Source organism: Anopheles moucheti, chromosome 2, assembly GCF_943734755.1.
Source record: "Anopheles moucheti chromosome 2, idAnoMoucSN_F20_07, whole genome shotgun sequence".
Classification (NCBI taxonomy): Eukaryota; Metazoa; Arthropoda; class Insecta; order Diptera; family Culicidae; genus Anopheles; species Anopheles moucheti.
In genome coordinates this window covers 81,982,859-82,001,385 of record NC_069140.1, presented here as the reverse complement: position 1 = coordinate 82,001,385, position 18,527 = coordinate 81,982,859, and the positions used below count along the sequence as shown (strand labels likewise).

The window sequence follows — 18,527 nt, the reverse complement described above, 5'->3', positions numbered from 1 at the left end:
GAGTATGAGAACATACATGAGTCCCACTGCAGAAAAGAGATGGCTTACGCGTTTTCAGACGTTTTAAAAATGTTAGAGTGTGTGTTCTGGAAAAATATTGGCATCATCAATGCAAACCTTTCTTGTCACAAATTTTATGATAATCTTTTTAAAAATATGTACTTCATTGCTTATTTGTTTGTTTGGTTTTTATTTATTGCAGATTCCTAATTTGTCGATTCGATGAATCAAATTCCATAACACACAAGTTGGAAGATATTTCCTAATCCATCGGGACCGATCGATCAAGGGCCTGGCGGGAGAAGCAACAAAATCAAATAAATCATGACGGAATTTCTACCCCTCTGTGATGTGCTGTTCAATGTGATCTCGCTAGCCGGCTACTTTTGTGACGTCGTGTTTGATGTGGTGTTAGGTTACGCGCTGTACGAGCGTCAAAAGTTCGCCTACTTTGCCGCGGTCATTGTGATCGTGACGTTTTCGCTGGTAATTTCTCAGGTACGTTTTTGATTCGAAATACGCGAAATACGGGTTTGGGCGTATTTTAAATGCTTCCAATGTTCTTCACACATCCACCCACAGATCGTGTCCATCCGGTGGTATTTGAATAAGCGAAAAATCCGTAATGCTACAACATCCACCACCGGTCCGCCTGGTTCACAAGATGCAGAAACGGGTGCTAACGCACCGGGCAGTACCAGTGGCAGTCTGGAGAAGAAGAAGAAAAAACCAAACAGTCTCAACGCGGCCAATGGATCAGGTGTTGGCGGTAGAACGGAAGATACCGATGGTAGACCCGGGACGGCGGGTTCCCGCACGTCCGAGTACAGCCGCTATATAGTGCTCGCACTGCACGTCACCCAGCTCGGTGTGCTCTGGCGATACGCGAAATTGTTCGTACCGGTTGATCTGCGCCATGTCAAGCATGAGGTACGCGATCTCTGCATGTTGCGGCTGGTGCACGCGTTTTGTGAGGCGGCCCCAATGTTGCTGCTACAGCTGTACGTGCTCGTGACGCTGCAGAGCGAAGCGCAACTGGCGGCAACACTGAAGCTGAAAACACTCGGCCACCATCACCATCTGCCGGCCAGTACGGCGCTCGTTCAGCAGACCAATTTGGCCGAACAGCAGCAGAAAACGTTTCGCGATCTTAACATGGTGTCGGCGACGCTGTCACTGTTTAGCGTTTGCTGGGCGCTGGCCAGCTTCAGCAAGAACGTTCGGCTGCAGAACGTGCACCGGCTCGTGCTGACCTGGCTGGGGGTGATCTTTCAGTTTCTGTGGCGACTGGGGACGGTAATATCGCGTGTCATCTCACTCACGGTGTATGCATCCGTGTACAGCCATTGGGTGTTTTTGGTGATAAGTAAGTGGGCCGTCGATAAATGAATGCCGATAGCTAGGTTTTGATCACAACTTAACATTTTCTTTTGCAGTACTGCATTGGTTTTCAATGTTTCTGTGGCTAATTTCACCGAAGAATGTGTTCCATGGTGAACGGATCTCGCGGCTAAAGAAGACAACGCTCGGAGGATTGATCGCGTTCGTGTACATCTTTGCCTACATCAATCTGCAAGAAGTGAGACATCGGCAAAAAATGGTAAGTGATCGATCATCTCTGAGGCATTCTTGGTAATACTGATCCATTTCCATTGCTTCAGCTTACATTCTACGTGGTCATGTTTGCGGAAAACTGCCTGCTCGTCTGTCTGTGGATGGTTGGTGTGTGGCCGAATCGACCCGAGGGATGGTACCTGGTGCCGCTGGCGGTTTTGGGTAGCTTTGCCGCCGGACTGTTCTTTATGGTCGTGTACTATCGGTACTTTCACGTCAGGCGTCTCGGCTACGAAGCGGGTGGGCGCGTTTCGGAGAAATGTACCGGTCACTGTGGAACCGATGGTTGCCGCTGTCTGGCCGGACATGAGAATGGGCTCGATGGGATGGGCATTGCTGGTGGAGGTGGTTGCAAGGGTGTTGGAGGCATTCACGGGGCACTGAACGGTGGTGGCATGAATGGTGGCGGTGGACAAAAGTATCCGCATGCCATACCGGGTGTGTTTAACTGCCGCTTCTCGAATCCGGTAAATGCGGCTACGAAGAGGAAAAAGAAAAAACCAACAACATTCGTGCCACCACCGAACCTGGCAATTGCTTCCCAAAACTCGACCGGCACCGGCGTAACCGATCATCAGAATGTGCCGAACCAATTCCTACACCATCAGGCCCATCAACAACCACAGCAGCAACATGTGCAACAGCACCTGCAACAGCAGCATCAGCAACAACAGTATCTACAGCAACAACCATTGCTATCACATCAACCACAGCAGCAACAACAGCAGGCACAACAGCAACAGCTCCTGCAGTTACAGCAGCAGCAACAGCAACAACAACAGCAACAGTATATGGGCCCCATGGCAATACCGTTCTGGAGACGGCCGTTACCCCGCTCGCATACCGGCGGATCGAGTGAGAATGAGGGTAGTAGCGTTGGGTCGCGTGTTAACATCCAGCAGAAGTTGCAGGAGAAGAAACAGAAACAGCTAGCCGAGCTGAAGATCATCGAGGAGGAGATCAAGCAGGGTAAGCTGGGTGGTCCCGGCGGTACCGGTACGCTCAGTTCCGGTGACGATGGCAAAACAACGCTACCGAGGCAACCGATACCGCGCGCCAAGAAGCACATCGATCTCGATCCGATCGAGTGGCGTACGTCCAGCCCGGACATGGCGGAAATCGTGGCGAACAAATCGTTCAACGATTTGAACCTACTGCTAGCGGCTAACCTGGACGATGTGAACAGCTTAAACAAGTTTAACAGCAACTACGATCCGATCTACAACAGCTTCGGGCTGAACGGGATCAATATATCCGCGTTGGTTAACTTGAAAGGTGCTGCCGCTGGTGGTGGGACCGGTGGTGGTTTAGTTGACACCGGTGGGCAATCATCATCGGTACCGGTGGGACCGGTGGTAGGTCCCGGCAATCGAAACATGTCACCCATATCGTCACAAATCTCGGCCACCGAAAGTAATTCGCTAACGCGCCAGGTGATGCCCCGTTCGAAGATTCTGCCCAACAACATCCCGCGCAATCCATTCGCGGAGAACTATCGGGGTAATTTCGTGAATCTGTATGCAGATGCCGCAGCCAGCACACCGGCTGGGTTGATAAATGGTGCTACGAGTGGAAATGGGGGTGGGTCGGGTGTGCGGGCCCCCTCGATAAGTCCTCGCACGACGGAAATTGCTCAATCGAACCGTGCCATCCTGTACGATGCTCACGGACGACTGTACACCGATGCGAATCATCCGCGGCAAGTGTCCGGCACGTACAGTAGCACCGAGAATGCTGGGGCCGAAAATCTTCCCTTCCCGTACAACGTAGTACCGCCGCCGAGGAGCAAGCTGGACAGCCGGGGCACGCCGACCACACCGGTGCAATCGGGATCCGCAAGCGGAAGTGCGAACAATACGAACAGTAGCAACAAATCGGGACGAACCGCTACTACCGCAACGATGGCAGCCATAGTGGCGAGTGTGGGTGGTGCGGGAGGTTCTGCAGGCGGTACCGGTGGTGTTGGTAGCAGCGGGACAGCGGGAGTGATCAACAATCTTAACAACACCAAGCGCCAGAATATGCAACGTGCCAAAACGCCGGAAATACTGCTCGCTCCACACTACCTAGAGAACTCGCGGATTTATTTCGATTGGGTGGCCCGAGAGGCGGCCAACTTCAGGTGAGTCAGTTTGGTGGTAGATAATGTGGGAATTGTTAAGGTAATTATCACTCACTCATTCACTTACAGATTGCAAGAAACGGAACGCGATCAACCGATGGAAAGCAGTGGTGATGAGAATTTGGATAACTCTGGATGTGACGATGGACATAATGGACATCACCGGATACCTTCGGACATTGACAGTCAGGTTGGTAGCATGATCAACATGAGCGTGTTTCTTATGTACTAAAATCAATGTATAAAAATTAACCACTTGTGGAAAATATTCGTTTCAGGTCTCATTACCCCGCTCGTACACATTGCCTCGCGAGTTTAAGTACTATCGACGAAACAAGGGTCGTAAGGTGAAAAATGAGCACTTTATCGCTAGCACCAACAGCAGCGATGGTGATGTGGACAGTGGAGATGATAACGAGTCGGAGCGGCTATCCAACCTGTCGTCAAGCTCGCAGCGGCGGGTGAAGAACGCGACACCTTGCACAAACCTTACCAATGGACATCATGGATCAGTGTTGCAGCAGCCGCAGCAGCAGCAGCAGCAGCACCATCTTCAACAACCACTCCCTCGCCAGAGGATGAACAATCTGAATAAAAGCGTTGCTCAAACCCAGCCACCAATCGGTGCTTCGATGGCACTGATGTATGCAGGTGGTTCGGGTGGATCTCCAAGCGGTACGCTGCTGCTTGCGAATGGACAAACGATACCACCAGTGAACGTTGTCCGGCAAACGTTAAATGCGACACCTCAAAATATCCACCCACAGCTTCCCCATCCATCTGTACCGCTCGCGAACGGTTACAACCTATCGGGCGGTGGTGATCGAAGCAGTCCGGCAATTCCGACATTACTTTCAGGCAGTGACGGCAGTAGTTCGGTGGGATTGACCGGCAAACCGGGAGCGGTACACAGCTTCGATCTGATTAGTGGTGTAGAAGCGGTAGGTGCTGGTTTGCCACCGTATCACCCTGGAGCGGCTGGAAATGGAGGGGTCGCCCGACCGACCCGTTTCCGGATGTACGGCACCAAGAACGGTATGGTACGCCACGAAACCAAGCTCTAGGTAGGAATCGTTGGAACCGTTCGATTGATTGATATTAATGGTTGCAACATTTTGCGACGTCTCCGTGTAGGTAGCTAATTTATTAACCACTGCAAAGTACTGTATTGTGCTGTGTTTTCACAATTCGCGAACGGCTATGGTTCAGTGGAAAATGCAAAATCTTACCGCGTACACTGTTACTCATCGAACGTATATGCTTATGTACTGCTGATTAGGAAAACGTAACGTGCTGGCTAAAATAACGTTGTGATATAATTTAAACGCGCCATCACGTCGTAGCGTGCATAATGCTGTTAAGCTACTAGAACGGCATTTTTTTTTAAACTTTTGCACACAATTCAGAGACTGCCAAACGTGTTTGCATGTGTGTACGTGAGACACCATCTATATTTTTGTTGATGAAAACGAAATGAGCGTACAAAACGGTAGAAATTGTACATTAAATATCAATTTTAAGTAAATTTTTAACATATGGACACCAGTTTGTAATTTATATGATGATTAGGGAATCGTGTTTTAATGTTGTCAATAAACAAACTAAACTATTTTATTTTAATTCAACGGGAGTTTGAATTTTATTTTATTTACGTTAATATACATATAAAGCAAAAACTTGTTTTTGATTTAATGTTCAAATTGTTATCGGTGGTTTAGTAGTAGTAACGCCGGTCTTCATACGATACCAGTACCAAATCTCATTCGAACCGTTACCTCGCGCGAAGCACTAGTTAATCTTATGTAAACAAGCTTGAGCAAAACAAGAGTAGTTGTTGGAATGAAAAACTTAGCGATTTTATGCCTTAATAAGGAAAACCCGAAATGATCCCAAATAGAAAATCACGATTATTCGAATAACAATGAAAATATTAATAATTATTAACGTTTGTTTCGAATAAAAAAGGTTCCCTTCTGTTTGAAATTTTTGACATCAGTTCGCTTACTGTCAAACGATGACTGGCTGTGCGCAACTTCCTTTCACCCGTTGACTGATAGGTTTGACAGCCAAAGGCGAAATTTGCGTCCGCCAGCCACCACTGGTCTTCTGTTTTTTCGCAGATTTCACAAACTCATCACGACCTCGCAGGGCCACAAACGGTGACGGACTACGACAACGAACGTACGGGGCACCGTAAGCCGGATACTGTCGTGTGTTCCGTCCCAGTAAGTTTACCGCCACGGGACCATTCATTTCTATCGCGTGTGGATTTGTGCGTGAGACAGTGTGGATTGGTGCGCCGATACGCCAGGTGAAAGAAGAAGTGCGTACCAGCGGGTTTGGGGAAGGGGTGTCGGTTTTTTTTTATTTGGGAAGTGAAACATCCACCATCGCAGTTCGGTCTGTGCGTTACGAGTGCGAAGAAAGTACCGGCTGATCCCTTTCCTTGTCCTGCGTTGCTCGGTTACGTTTCCGGTAGATACCGGACAGTGAAGTACGGGCAGCGATCCGTCCTACGCAGTTAGAAGCGACGCAGTAAGGAAAAAGCTCGCTGAATCTTCATTATAATCAGCAGCAGCAACTCGCACTCACTGCCGAGCGAGAAATGGCGGAGAAAGCAGCAGTCACAGCAGCCGTTCCGGTATCACTACCATCAGCGGTCGTCCCTGCATCACCAACGACAGGAGTGACACCTGCAGGAACAGTAGCAGCAGCACCAGCAGCAATAACCACACCGCCAGCTCAACAGAAGCTATCGGAATCGGATGATTTTACGGATAATTCAGCGGAAGTAAGTTTGTCGAATGGTACAGGCAACCATGATTGCGTTGATGGCATTGTTACAAATGAACGGGGTATCCAAGGAAACGGAACGGGAAGCAACGAAACAGTAGGAGAACGGGTGAAAGCTACTGCCAAAGAGCAGGTTGCACAACAGCATAAACAAACTTGACCTTTTTTGCATTGCACTTTTCCCGTGGGCCAAGATGCATGTTGCAAGACACGAGTAGAAATTGTTATGAGCTAGAAAAAGAATATTTAAAGGGTCTATTCAGGTCCCAACAACGCCTATCTAGTACAACCCATGTACGGTGAATGAAGATTGAAAGATGTACGGGTCTTTGATCGCTTTTTTAACAGTTTTCTTTTACATATTTGTTTAATAATGTTTTGTAATATGTTTTTAGTTAGTTCCGGTTGATAAATGATTGTGGAATATGACCATTCTTCCAGATTGGGTTGAATACCACATTTCGAACAACTATAAAAAAGGATCATATATTTTATTTAACGCAAACTAAACCGGACTGCAATAAAATGGTCCGATTCGGTTTCTTCTGTTATGGAAAAATTAGAAAATTCACCCTTCCTGTAGGGTGGAATGGAAAAGCAGGATGTGGTGTGGGGAAAAGGACGGAGGCTGCTGGAAACCGAATTGAATTGAGCGGGTGTTGTTAACGGTGCAATTAATTCGATTCGGCACCCGATTCCCGGTGATTGCTGTCCAAGCCGGATAAATTGGGCAGAGAGAAAAATCAGAGACATAAAAAATGCTTCCACATCTCCTACGGACTACATACACAACAAAAAGCACGCACGGAAGGTGAAAATACCGAAATTTCTCCTTTCATGTGGCTCGGCAAAGAAAGAAGAAAAAGCGTCAACAGTGGCGCGAGAGATGCGATGCGTGTATTGGAAGACCAATTGGCTGAACGATTTTTCTTTCGTGGAAATTGATATGCAGCAGTAACAACAGCTGGCCGCAGTGAAAGGCAATCGAGAGAGTAGGTAGTAGATTGTGGCCGGCGCCGATGCGTTTACACGGTTGAATGGTGGACTACACACAGTAGTAGCGGCGTGTGTTTGCTGACGATGTGGTTTTGGCCAACCGCGAGATATACCTGCACCGCGTATCAACACTGATGCGCATTGTTCCCTTGCTTTATGTGTGTGCGCCGATGGTCGATATATGATACAGCGCAAACCAAGAGTGCCTGATCTTCGCTCGCATGGTTGATCTAACGCGATCATCACGCTATGGTTGCTTGGGTTTTTTTTCACTCGCTTTTCTGCACCTTGCGCGTCGCTGTTGCGCCGGCGCTAATAACGATTGCACATTCCGGGAAACCAACCGGTGTCGACCGGCAAATGGGTCTGCCAATTAGGTTACCTTCTTTCCGTTTCGATCATGTGTAGTATACGGAGTAGGCTTTTCTTTTTAGGGTAAGGTTTTTTTTTCCTTTTTTTGGAGCCTTGGAGATCTTGGAATAACACTTTATTGGGATAAGTTTCATGCGTAACTGCTGGAGTATTAAACGATGAATATTCTCTTCCTTTGTAGAATACAAAAGAGGCAAATCAGGAGGATACTTCGCAGCAAAGCGGGCTAGCGACGGTCGAGTCCGAGTATGATACAGCCTCCGATTCACCTTCGGATGGTGGTGAAGAGGAAGACGAGGAGGAGGATTACGAAGAGGAGGAAAGTGGTGGCGAAGAAGAAGAAGACGAAGAAGATGATGAGGGAACGGATGAGGAAGACGACGGCACGGAGGAGGAGGAAGACGATGAGGACGATGTGATCGAGGTGCTGGAGCGTCAGAGTGGTGACGGTCAGGAGCAGGATGCGGACAGCCGCCGAAAGGTGGACGACGATGAGGATCGCAGTAATCCGCAATATATCCCGAAGAAGGGCACGTTTTACGAACATGACGATCGTACGGCGGAAGACGACCTGGACGATTCTGGGCTGGATGGAGACGGAGATCAGCGCTCGAAGCGCAATGACGACGGGCTGGGAGATGGATTGGGTGATCCGCACGGCGGTGGTGGTGGTGGTCCCGGTAGTGGCGGGGGTGGCGGAGGCGGTGGCGGAGGCGCTCCCGGTCTATATGGTGGCGAGAGGCGCGGTTCGGAAAAGGGTGGCAGTGGTGCGGGTGCAAAAGGGACAAAGAAATGGCAAGCGTCAACCGATCGGTGGACGCATGACCGTTTCGATGAGAGTGAGCAAGCGCCCAAATCACAAGCCGAGCTCGTTTTCGCGTACGGGTACGATATACGCAGCGAGGACGGTCCACCGAAGGCGCGCAGGAAGCGTCGTTACGCACGCGGACCGAATCGGTACACGCGCAACTGGGAGGATGAGGATGCGTACCAGAAGTCTTCGAACGCGGAACATCATCAGCGCCATAAGAAGGTGCCGCGGCCCGAAGAATTTCCCGAGCTGGCGGGTGCGAATGGCAAGAGTGGACGTGCGACTGGTAGGGGCCGTAATGGACAAAAGAGTGGAAGTTCTGGGGCGGGCGGTCCGGACCAGCGGAGGCAGTCCGGAGGAACGGATGGGGGACGCATCAAATCGTCTGATGTACGTCGATCGGGTGGTCAAGATCGGTCTATGGGTCGATCGGAACGGGTACGCTCGGGTGATTGGAGTGGTGGCGCCGGTGGAGGTGATCGCGAACGGGAACAGGATCGTGGAGCGGATTGGGATAGATCTGAGTACGGTGGTTCACTTCGTTATCGAAACGAAGATCGCGGCTCGCGCAACAACTACCACAATAAGGAGAACAAGCTGAGCGGTGCAAGAAACAGTAAGGAGAAAGACTACAAGGTGATAAACTCTTTGCAGTTTAAAAATCAAGCGAGAAACAAAAACATGGAAGGTGGTACCGGTGGTAATGGTGGAGCACCTGTGACTGGCCCTCTGCCAGGGTCTGGTGCAGGTTCTGGGCTATCCGATGGTACCTCTGGCAGTGCTCCAATGATGCATAGCAATAGTGCCGGTGCACTTTCCGGCAGCAGTAATAGCAACAAAATGAACAACCATGGCACAGTGCAACAACATACTAGCGGCAACAGCCCTAACGCTGGAGGTGTGAGTAATGAGCGGATTCATCACTCGGACGCGAACCAGCAGCAGGGTAGAATGATGAATGTAGTGACCACATCAGCTTCTCTTGGGTCAGTACCTACAACCGGAGCGCAGCAACATTACGGACACCATGCTGCGTCAGTGGGACAGATGCAGCAACATTCGCATCAACAGCAGCAGCAGCAGCAACAACCGCAGCAACAGTCAACACAAAAGCTGAAACAAGGCTACCTGGAGGAGGACCATTCAAAGTATGGAGTTCCTTTGTATGCGGGTTCATCCACCATGGACCGAATGCAGCCAAATGTGGCAGCTGGTGGTGGTCCGCCAAATATTGGCAATCTTCCGATGAATCAACGATCTCAAATTTCACCTCGGGCAATAGTTGCTCAAACGCCTCCATCGGCACCATCCGAGCAAGTGTCTTCAGAGCGTATGGCTGTACAAATGGAGTACCAGTCGATGCAAGGTGCAGCTGTTGTGCCACAAGGTTATGGTGGACAGCAACGGTCGCTAGCAGTCCAGCAGCAGCAGCAGCAGCAGCAACAGCAACAGCAACAGCAACAAGTGTCCAATCAGCTGCAACATCAACAGCAACAAATGCTGCAAACGGAGGTTCCTCGCAACACCAAACGTTACTCGACACAGCGACAACGGTCTGCGCTGGAAAGTGCCGCCAACGCTAGCGCATTGCAAGCTCAGCAACAGCAGCAGCAGCAACAACAACAACAGCAAGCAGCCGCAGCAGCAGCTGCTGCAATGCACGAACAGCAGCAGATGTTACAACATCAGCAACTGTTGCGACATCAGCATGAACAGTTGGCGCAGCAGAACAAACAGAAGCAACAGGTCTACACCCAGCAGCAGCTTCCACAGCCGGGTCCAGCGCCCGGTGGTCTGCCGATGACACTGCAACCGGCCGATTATCATGGGGGTGTTAGCAAACCACATCAACAACCACCACCACCGGCACAGGGTGCACCGGGAGGACCGGGAAATCCGGCCCAGGTGCAGTATCATCAAACGGCGGCCCTCTATTACACACCTGCCGGTGCCGCCGGTGGACCATCGCCGGGTGATTACGTAACGGCCGCGACATCCGGTGGTCAGCCCCAGCAGCAACCACCGCAACAACCCACTCAGGCACCGCCCCCACCCCAACCGCAGTACGCACCGCCACCGTATGCCACGCAAGGACCTCCGCCGCAACCGCCACAGGCGGCCGCCTACATGCAGGGTCCAGTGTCGGCCCCCAGTGCCTACATGCCCGCGCCCCAACCTGCCAATGTTCCACCCGTACCGCAGCAACCGACCGGTATGCCCGGTGGAGCGCCACCACCTCCCATGAACTTTGTGCCCGCGCTTGGACCACCTCCAACGGCAGCAGCACCACCGGGCGTCAGCCCTGGACAGTACCCGGGACCGGGCGCGTACGCCACCGGCTTTCAGACGGGTTACGCACCGGCGGTCGGTGTTGTACCGCAAGCCGTACCCGGTGGTCCTCCGCCACCTACCGGTGGTCCTGGTGGTCCACCACCGACCGCTTTGTACCAGCCGTCCGGTGGCATTACGTACTATGCACCACAAACGCAAACGCAAGCACCAAGGCCACTGCCTACTGGCCGAAGACCAACGGCCGCTATACCGATTCTAGCACCTCCGGAGCGCAAGCCTACCGTCACGGCTAGCAGCACCACCCCAAGCACGGCCGGAAACAAAACGTCCAACACGCGCACTGGTCCAACTGCAGCCGGCGATACGAATGAATCTACCGCGACGGATGTTAGCACTGGTGGTGCGAGCAGTGCGGACGCTTCAACGACAAGCACCGGCGCGGCAACGGTCGACAGTGGCGAGAACATTGATCACATTCTGGACAACATGTTTGTGCAGCGCCCACAATATCAGCCACCGTCGAGAAAGAGTCCCTCACCGGCACTGGCCCCATCTGCTACGGCTCAGCAACCGCAACAACAGTCCCAAACGGCCGGTAATGATGTGACGAATGGTGCAAGCGATGGTGGTACCTCCGGGCTCGATGGACAAGAATCGATGGATAACATTGGAGAATCCGTCAAGGTATGTGTAGTGGGGTGTCAGTTTGACTCTAGTCACACAGTGGTTAACAATGGTTCTTTCGCTTACAGAAAATGTCCATCCAAGACACGGATAAGCTGACCATTGCCGGTAGCTTAGCGGTGGTGGAAAGCAAAGAAGTGACCGGTGGTGTCATCGAAACGACCACGAGCGCACAGCCAATTGAATGACGATACTAAAAACCAGCGCTACTGTGGAGTGTAGCTGCTTACAATGCATAAATGGTTGCTGCGCCACAGGAGCTAGAAATCATCGGTTAAGGGATAACTCCCACTCAGACGCGTGTGGTTGATAAAGAGAGAAAGAGTTGATACACAAGCATTGTACTTCGTTTTGTTTGAAGTAATGCTTTCGGTTTTGTGACAACTGGATAGGATGTAGTTTAAACAACTACGCAAACTAAATGAATTGATTTGTGAATCTATCAGTTGTTGCAACATCATATCACGAGAATATCATGCTTTTCTTTAACTTTTGATTTTGTCGTTCACCTAGGTGTTGCTAAAATTAGGTACGAACCTTTATCGTACACTCGGCAACAGAACAGCTCCGTTAATTCTCGCTCATGAAAAGATTGTCGCTTTCGCGATCAAAATTTCTCATCCGTTTGTTTTTTCAGTTTTTCTTCAGAGGTGGTACAATGGAACTCAAAAAGTTAAACAAAATTGAGACAAGTGTGCGTTGCAAGTGTATGGAGGTGAATGCACCGGAGCTATTAATATAAGAAATTGTGTATAGAAAAAAAGGGGTTAGCCAAACCAAACCAGTCACTAATAGAGCAGGATTCTAGCAAACAAACAAAGGTACGTATTCTTCGACAAACCTAACATAACTCACTATCATCTTCATTTGTTTATTTTGAGATTCCTTTCATCAAGCAATACGATTTCACAGGACGACAAAAGAAAACAGGGCGAATATAGGCGAAGATTAACGGTGAGCCAGAGAGTTTCAAATTATTGTATTTATATAACGAACGAAATCGTATACGGTTACGATTTTTGTGCATGTAGTGTAGAGGAGGGCGAATTAAATGCGAAACACATATGAAGTCAATATCTAGAGAATGAAGGTAATAAAAGAGAGCCGAAATTAATCGATCAATATGCAATACGAACAACGAACCAAGCCACCAACGGGTTGTGTTATGTTTAGCTTCTTACACCGTTATATCCTTCGTTATATTTCAGTAATAAGCGATTCCTTTTGACTAGTACATATGGACACACTTCTGTGTCAGTGTGCCTCAACTACGACGGTGAGTAAACTGTGCCTTATCGGCCAATATCTTACGCAGTGTGTCTTCCCGCTGGCGCAGTCGACGCTGCAGCTGATCTTGTTCGTGTTGGAAGCGTTGCTGCAGCGTTTGCAGCTGTAGATCGCGCTGCTGCAGCTGCTCCTGCAACGCGCGAATGTTACGCCAACACTCCTGCAGCTGATCTTTGCGCTGTTCCGATCCTTTGCCCCAGCTGATCATCGTTTTGAGGCGCTGCTTTAGTATTTCCTTCGATTGTCTGGCGCGTTCGAGCGTTTGCTTCAGTGTGGCATTCTTTCCCATGAGGATTCTTAAAATGGAGGGCGTACATGTAGGAAAAGCAGGAGGAATCCTCGGCTTAATTTACTTACTCATTGATTTCTTTTTGCCGCTCGAAGATGTGCTGCTGCTGTTGATAATCTTGGCGCAGTTGCTCTAGTTCGGTTGACTTCTGCTGTAAGTCGGCTTTGATTGTTTCCGTTTCCTTTGCTGATCGCGTGCGTTCGTTGGTGTGCTGCATTCGTAATTCTTCCAGCAGTCTGTGAAGGAAGTATTACGGGTGAGTAATGAGCGGATAGCTCTGGGAATTTTATGGGGTTTTATCGATTACATACTTCTGGCATTCCTTCAGGCTATCCGCTACCACTTCTGGGTTTTGGTGAAGATTTCGCAGTGATGTTAGCTCACCTTTTGCGCGTGAGTATGCCTCTTGAAGTCGTTCAATGTCTAAATTTTGCGCTTGTACTATAAAACAAAACGGATTCTATTTATTTGTTTACTTGCAATAAGCAACGTACGACGTTTACCTTTTTGTTCGTAGCATTTTAACACCTCCACCAACTTTTCTTTGGCTAAATCGGCACGTTTGCCCTGCACTTCCGCTTTACTTCGCAACACGTCAACCTGCGCCTGTAGGCGTGCCTTTTCCGACGACCAGCCCGCTTGCCCGGCACGCACTTCTTCGTTGGCCTTTTGCAATGCTTCATTCTCTTCCAGCACCTTTTTCAACTTCCCGGTAAAGCTGGCCAGCTCTGATTCGTACTGCTGCACAAGATCCATCTTCTCGGCGATCGCTTCCTCGTACGCATTCAGCAACGGACCGAGCGTGTGTGAGTTTACCGGTCCCCAGTTAAGATTGTCCTTCGCCCCACCGTACGTACTGTCGACAAAATCGAGCTTCGGAATGCTGTTCTTCCCGTCCCGTATCGTGTCCTGGTACCGTTCGATCTGTACGTTCAACCGGTACACCAGAATCTTCATCATTTTTACATCGTTTCGCAGATCCCCATTCTCTTTCGCCAGCTGGTTCCGCTCAGCGTCGAACGATGCGCAACGGTCGCAGCTCTTTGCCTGGATCGTTTCCAGTGTGCGCAGGTTTTGAACTGCTTGCTGGTACTCCTTTTGTAGTTTTTCATGTTCAACTGCAAACTGATTGTTGCATTCAAACACCGCGGTTAGCTTTTTGATTAACTTTGCAATCTGTTGATCCTTCAATTGAATTAGTTTTTCCGTGTTGTGTCCTGATGTGATCGTACGGTTCATTTTGGTTGTTGCATTTTCATCGGTATCGGATTCGGAAGCAACGCCCGGTGCTGTTAAATCATCCACGCTTTTACTACGGCTCACGATCGTCCCGGAATGCATTAGAGCCGCACCATTTGATCGCGATTTCCGATGGACTCGGCGCTTGGGGAGCTTTTTCACAGGAAGGAACGCATCCTGTTCGTGGATCGTGTCGGCAGGCATTCGGTAAAAGTCACCCATTTGATCGGTAGTGCTAACGGAAGACGACAGGTCGGATTGGCCAGCAAAGAGCTGGGAAACTATACGGAACACAGGTTCTACGTTGTGACGCTTCGGCAATCGGGAGCACATGATCCTTTTGTATTCATTTTAAGGATGTACATTTTAGCGTCTGAAAAAAAAGAAAAAGGAAATAGAACGAGGGAATGTTACCTTGTGAGAAGGGCATTCGGTATATGTCCAATCCTAAACTAAACAAATCAATCATGCAAAGTTATTATCCTTGACCTACAAACTGTCGTGTAAACTGATGACAACAGTTTATTACTAGTTGGGCGGAATTCTAGGCTTTCCTGCAATTTCAAACACCTTATAAAACCTTAAAAATTTAGAATTCAACACGTTTCAACGAGAGATTCAATAACAAAATGAAGACAGTTGGAATCCAGCTACTTTTGGCCCCCAAATTTAGCATGTTTGGAAATCAGTTACCCAACCCGAAAGTAGGTCGGCTTTGGTGTGAGTGAACTGCATTGCACGTCCGCCCAAGAAAAGCAGCTGTAACTTACCTCCCTTACACCACGGAAACACCCAGCCAAGAAAAACAATCACTTCATTTGCATACGGAACTTATCTGCACGCGGGAAAGACGATAACCTGCGGGCACACCCGAAACTGAACGGAAATCGATGGGAAATACCTTGACGAACCAGCAGAAAATTAACTGCGCCCAGCGTTGGCGCGTGTTTCATTGAAGAAAGTGTGGAAATTCGTCGCGTAAAATTCGGTTAGTTACAAATGCCAGGAGCAAATAAACAAACAAACACCGTGTGCGGTTGCGATGGGGGTTCGCAAGCAAACGGACCCAACGAACGGATCGAGCAGTCTCGAGCGAGTGAAAACGGCGTGAAATATTTCAGTGTTGTTTTGAAATGAAAAAAAACTGCTCGATCGGCATGTGACATTCTGTTTCTACGATTTCAGCGCATGGTAAAATTATTTTTAAGTTATTTACGAATTATGTATTTTATATTTAGATTTAACAATGATGATTTTATAAGAAACCGACATTTGGGGGAATTTGAGGTTTTGTTTTGGATCCCTGGCAAAAATCCCTAATGTTGAAATATTTCAAAAGTTTTCACTACGCATGCTACTTGGGTAGAGTGTGGGGTTGTTTTTTCCTAGAACGAAACCAACACTATCGCACTCTCCAAACAAGAGCGGAAGCACACGCACACTCTTAAACCGGCGGTACAGGCCGCGCTCTCCACGTTTGCCAGTATGCCACGGGTTTTGATACGAGCAACTGTATCGTCTACACAGGCCAAGGGGCCAGAATCTTGCCTCCGTGCGACTTTGATCCAAAATTGATAAACCGAAAAAAGTTTGAAGAATAGAACCGGGCGTGCTCGTGAAGGTGAGCCCATGGAGTAAAAAGTAGTGCAAAATATCATCATTCGGTCAACATCTTGTGCTGTGCGCGTGTGGAAATAAGCCTGGGAGTCGTACAGTAAGTTACTCGGAAAACGATATAGTTCAATCGTTTGATAAGGTCGGCTGTTCTATGGTACCGTATGGTACGTGTGCGCATAGCGAAAAAAAGTGTAGATAGGTGTGAAAAAGTCCAGTGAAAGCGCTTATCTATCTGGAAATCTGGTGCGTGCGTGTGTTTTAGAGCGTTTTTACTGCATGGAAGACGATTCTTCCTCGGTATCTGCAATGAGAGCTACGCGCAGTGTAACGCGAAAGTACAAATTTATTGAATAAAATCGTCCAATGCTTATCTGAAAGTTAGAAAAAGGAAATGTGGATTCAATGTCCATTGTTTAATCATAGCAACCGGCGAAAATCCGCTTGTAATAAGTGTGTAAAATGCGACGAATCAGCGGCTAGAATAAAACCCTCCGAAATGGATCTGATTATTGATTTTCTGTGAATTTTCTCGCTCTCGCGGTGTGTGGCTGTTGGGCCGTTTTTTTTCACCAGTGTGGGTGGTTGTGTGCGAGTGCGGGGGCAGGTTACCGATATGAAAGAGAAGATTTAGAACGACGGGGACGGATGTACCGGGTCCCGGTCTCGATGCAATTGGCGCAATGCTGTTCCCCAGCTCCAGAGCACCAGTGGTAAGAGGAAGATGCGCTCCAGGAGAATTGTGTTGTGTGGCGTACGCGTGTTGTTTCTACCGCGTATTGTTGAGGTCAAACTAGGCGACTATCAGATAAAACAGCGTGCTAGCGGGGATAGAGGGCAATTGTGATAAGTGATTAGACAGGAAGGGAGTGTGTGTAATGCGTGTGTCGAACGTTACACGTTGCCGATTGTTCTGAGGGGCACTTAAGGTGCGTTCAAAATGGTTCGTTGCTAGTAGCAACGACCGCTGCTGCAAACAATTGCTGCTGATCGTACTGCAAAACTTGTTCCTGCCAATCGGATCACGGTAAGTGGCAAAGTATTTCTGGGTATTTAAGCGAACAAATCTTGAACGGCAATTAAACGCTATGTTACAAATCTTACACTAAAAGAGGTATCAATTGCAAATTTTATAAAGTTATTATTTAGTATTGTTAGCAGAAAATTTATTTATGAATAATAAGCCATAACCAGCCTTCGTTCCAGCTGCAAGATGTAGGAGATTTATTTAAAGTAAACCATAGGCAACTTGGATGCTTTTAGAGCGTATGAAGTAGAGTAAGCGTTTGAGGGGAAATTTTGAAGACACGTATCGTTTTTCCAATAGATAGTATTCCTCAAATTAGTGTTTAGCAGAATCAGATTCAGATTCATTTATTGAAGTGAATTTACATTTAATGCATGACCCTGAATCTCTATGCTGAAGATTCATGCCTTCTGTAAGATTCATAAATCCTCAAATATTGAGAGATCCTTATGGGGAGTCCTAGAGGAATTCATTCAAATTGTCAGGAATTGTTAAAGATGTTTGTATCTTCAGTCCCTATATCCGTCGTCTGCCTCAACTACAAAATATGTTATTCCATAAGCTAGAATCATAAAGAAATGCGAAAAATCATGGACTAACAGTGATTATTTGAGGACTCACGAATTTTCAAGGAATCATGTATCTGCGAGGATTCTTTCATCTGTGAGGATTTATGGTTCTTTGAGGACTTCATTACATTGAAGATTCATATGAACGACTCTTTGCAAAAGATTCATTAGACACAACATGGCTACAAATGGCATACTGCGACAGCGATCCCATCGTGAATACATTTTTGACAACTGTCAATGCAAATGTATTACATCCATAGGCGATGGGTAATCATTGATAATTGAATCAAACGCGTACCTTGGCCCCCCTTTGTTTTACTCGCCCTTTTCGCTGCGGTACGCGTAGCAGGAAGGCACACATTTTAACGTAACCGTGCCAGTGCCCTTTAGTCGTGTGTGCGTGGGGGGTGTAGAACGATGAGCACGAACAACGGAACGTAGAATATTCTCTCGCCTACTAACAAACTGTTTGCTCTCGCGTAACCCGGCCCGGCGGTGTATATATATATGTGGTATACGCAACGTAAAACGTGCGGAGCTAAAAGCGGAGAGAACTGTACCACTCTCGGTGCGTCGTGGTTGGTGTGTGCGTGTGTTTTGTTTGTAATCAGAGCAGGATTTTAAGGGTAAAAAGGGGGGATGTGGGCGCATAGGGTTGATGGTGCAAATACAAACAACAAACTACACATCCCCCCGTGCAACTGTGTGTGACTGACCTACAGTGTGAGGCCGACGATGATGATGGATGGATGGCCGAAAAACAGGAAAAGCGGCCGTGCGGTTTCTTGCAAGGGAGCAGCTTGTGCTGCAGAGAG

At 48.5% G+C, this 18,527-nt stretch overlaps 3 protein-coding genes across 4 annotated transcripts; 2 read left to right on the top strand and 1 right to left on the bottom strand.

The window, feature by feature from the left end:
- The first annotated feature begins 324 nt into the window (after positions 1–324).
- LOC128306256 (uncharacterized) lies at positions 325–5,175 on the top strand. Its single transcript, XM_053043737.1, has 6 exons — positions 325–498; positions 583–1,366; positions 1,437–1,600; positions 1,662–3,736; positions 3,806–3,926; positions 4,015–5,175. Exons 1-6 carry the CDS (start codon positions 325–327, stop codon positions 4,798–4,800), a joined length of 4,104 nt encoding a protein of 1,367 aa, XP_052899697.1. The 3' UTR covers positions 4,801–5,175.
- A 1,092-nt stretch (positions 5,176–6,267) lies between these two features.
- LOC128306272 (filaggrin) lies at positions 6,268–12,827 on the top strand. Of its 2 annotated transcripts, XR_008287586.1 has the most exons (4): positions 6,268–6,527; positions 8,079–11,684; positions 11,753–11,957; positions 12,322–12,827. XR_008287586.1 is itself a non-coding variant. In XM_053043738.1 (3 exons), exons 1-3 carry the CDS (start codon positions 6,342–6,344, stop codon positions 11,870–11,872), a joined length of 3,912 nt encoding a protein of 1,303 aa, XP_052899698.1. In that variant the 5' UTR covers positions 6,268–6,341; the 3' UTR covers positions 11,873–12,827. The 2 variants fall into 2 exon arrangements, 1 of the variants encoding a protein (XP_052899698.1); XM_053043738.1 differs by having other exon boundaries at positions 11,753–12,827.
- Positions 12,777–15,540, bottom strand: LOC128306293 (protein Cep89 homolog). The gene is made up of 5 exons (XM_053043740.1): positions 15,270–15,540; positions 13,764–14,872; positions 13,572–13,701; positions 13,329–13,496; positions 12,777–13,267 (listed from the first exon to the last, which is right to left on the bottom strand). Exons 2-5 carry the CDS (start codon positions 14,830–14,832, stop codon positions 12,949–12,951), a joined length of 1,686 nt encoding a protein of 561 aa, XP_052899700.1. The 5' UTR covers positions 14,833–14,872; positions 15,270–15,540; the 3' UTR covers positions 12,777–12,948.
- Positions 15,541–18,527: the final 2,987 nt, after the last annotated feature.

What these genes read in the sequence shown, in the direction of transcription:
- LOC128306293 (XM_053043740.1), bottom strand. Translation starts at nt 14,832, where the DNA reads ATGTGCTCCCGATTGCCGAAGCGTCACAACGTAGAACCTGTGTTCCGT. An exon ending in AAAATGCTACGAACAAAAAG is followed by an intron (nt 13,702 to 13,763) that starts GTAAACGTCGTA and finishes TTTGTTTTATAG; the next exon opens with TACAAGCGCAAAATTTAGAC. An exon ending in AGCCTGAAGGAATGCCAGAA is followed by an intron (nt 13,497 to 13,571) that starts GTATGTAATCGA and finishes CTTCCTTCACAG; the next exon opens with ACTGCTGGAAGAATTACGAA.
- LOC128306256 (XM_053043737.1), top strand. Translation starts at nt 325, where the DNA reads ATGACGGAATTTCTACCCCTCTGTGATGTGCTGTTCAATGTGATCTCG. An exon ending in CGAGAGGCGGCCAACTTCAG is followed by an intron (nt 3,737 to 3,805) that starts GTGAGTCAGTTT and finishes ATTCACTTACAG; the next exon opens with ATTGCAAGAAACGGAACGCG. An exon ending in CTTCGGACATTGACAGTCAG is followed by an intron (nt 3,927 to 4,014) that starts GTTGGTAGCATG and finishes TATTCGTTTCAG; the next exon opens with GTCTCATTACCCCGCTCGTA.
- LOC128306272 (XM_053043738.1), top strand. Translation starts at nt 6,342, where the DNA reads ATGGCGGAGAAAGCAGCAGTCACAGCAGCCGTTCCGGTATCACTACCA. An exon ending in TTACGGATAATTCAGCGGAA is followed by an intron (nt 6,528 to 8,078) that starts GTAAGTTTGTCG and finishes CTTCCTTTGTAG; the next exon opens with AATACAAAAGAGGCAAATCA. An exon ending in ACATTGGAGAATCCGTCAAG is followed by an intron (nt 11,685 to 11,752) that starts GTATGTGTAGTG and finishes TTTCGCTTACAG; the next exon opens with AAAATGTCCATCCAAGACAC.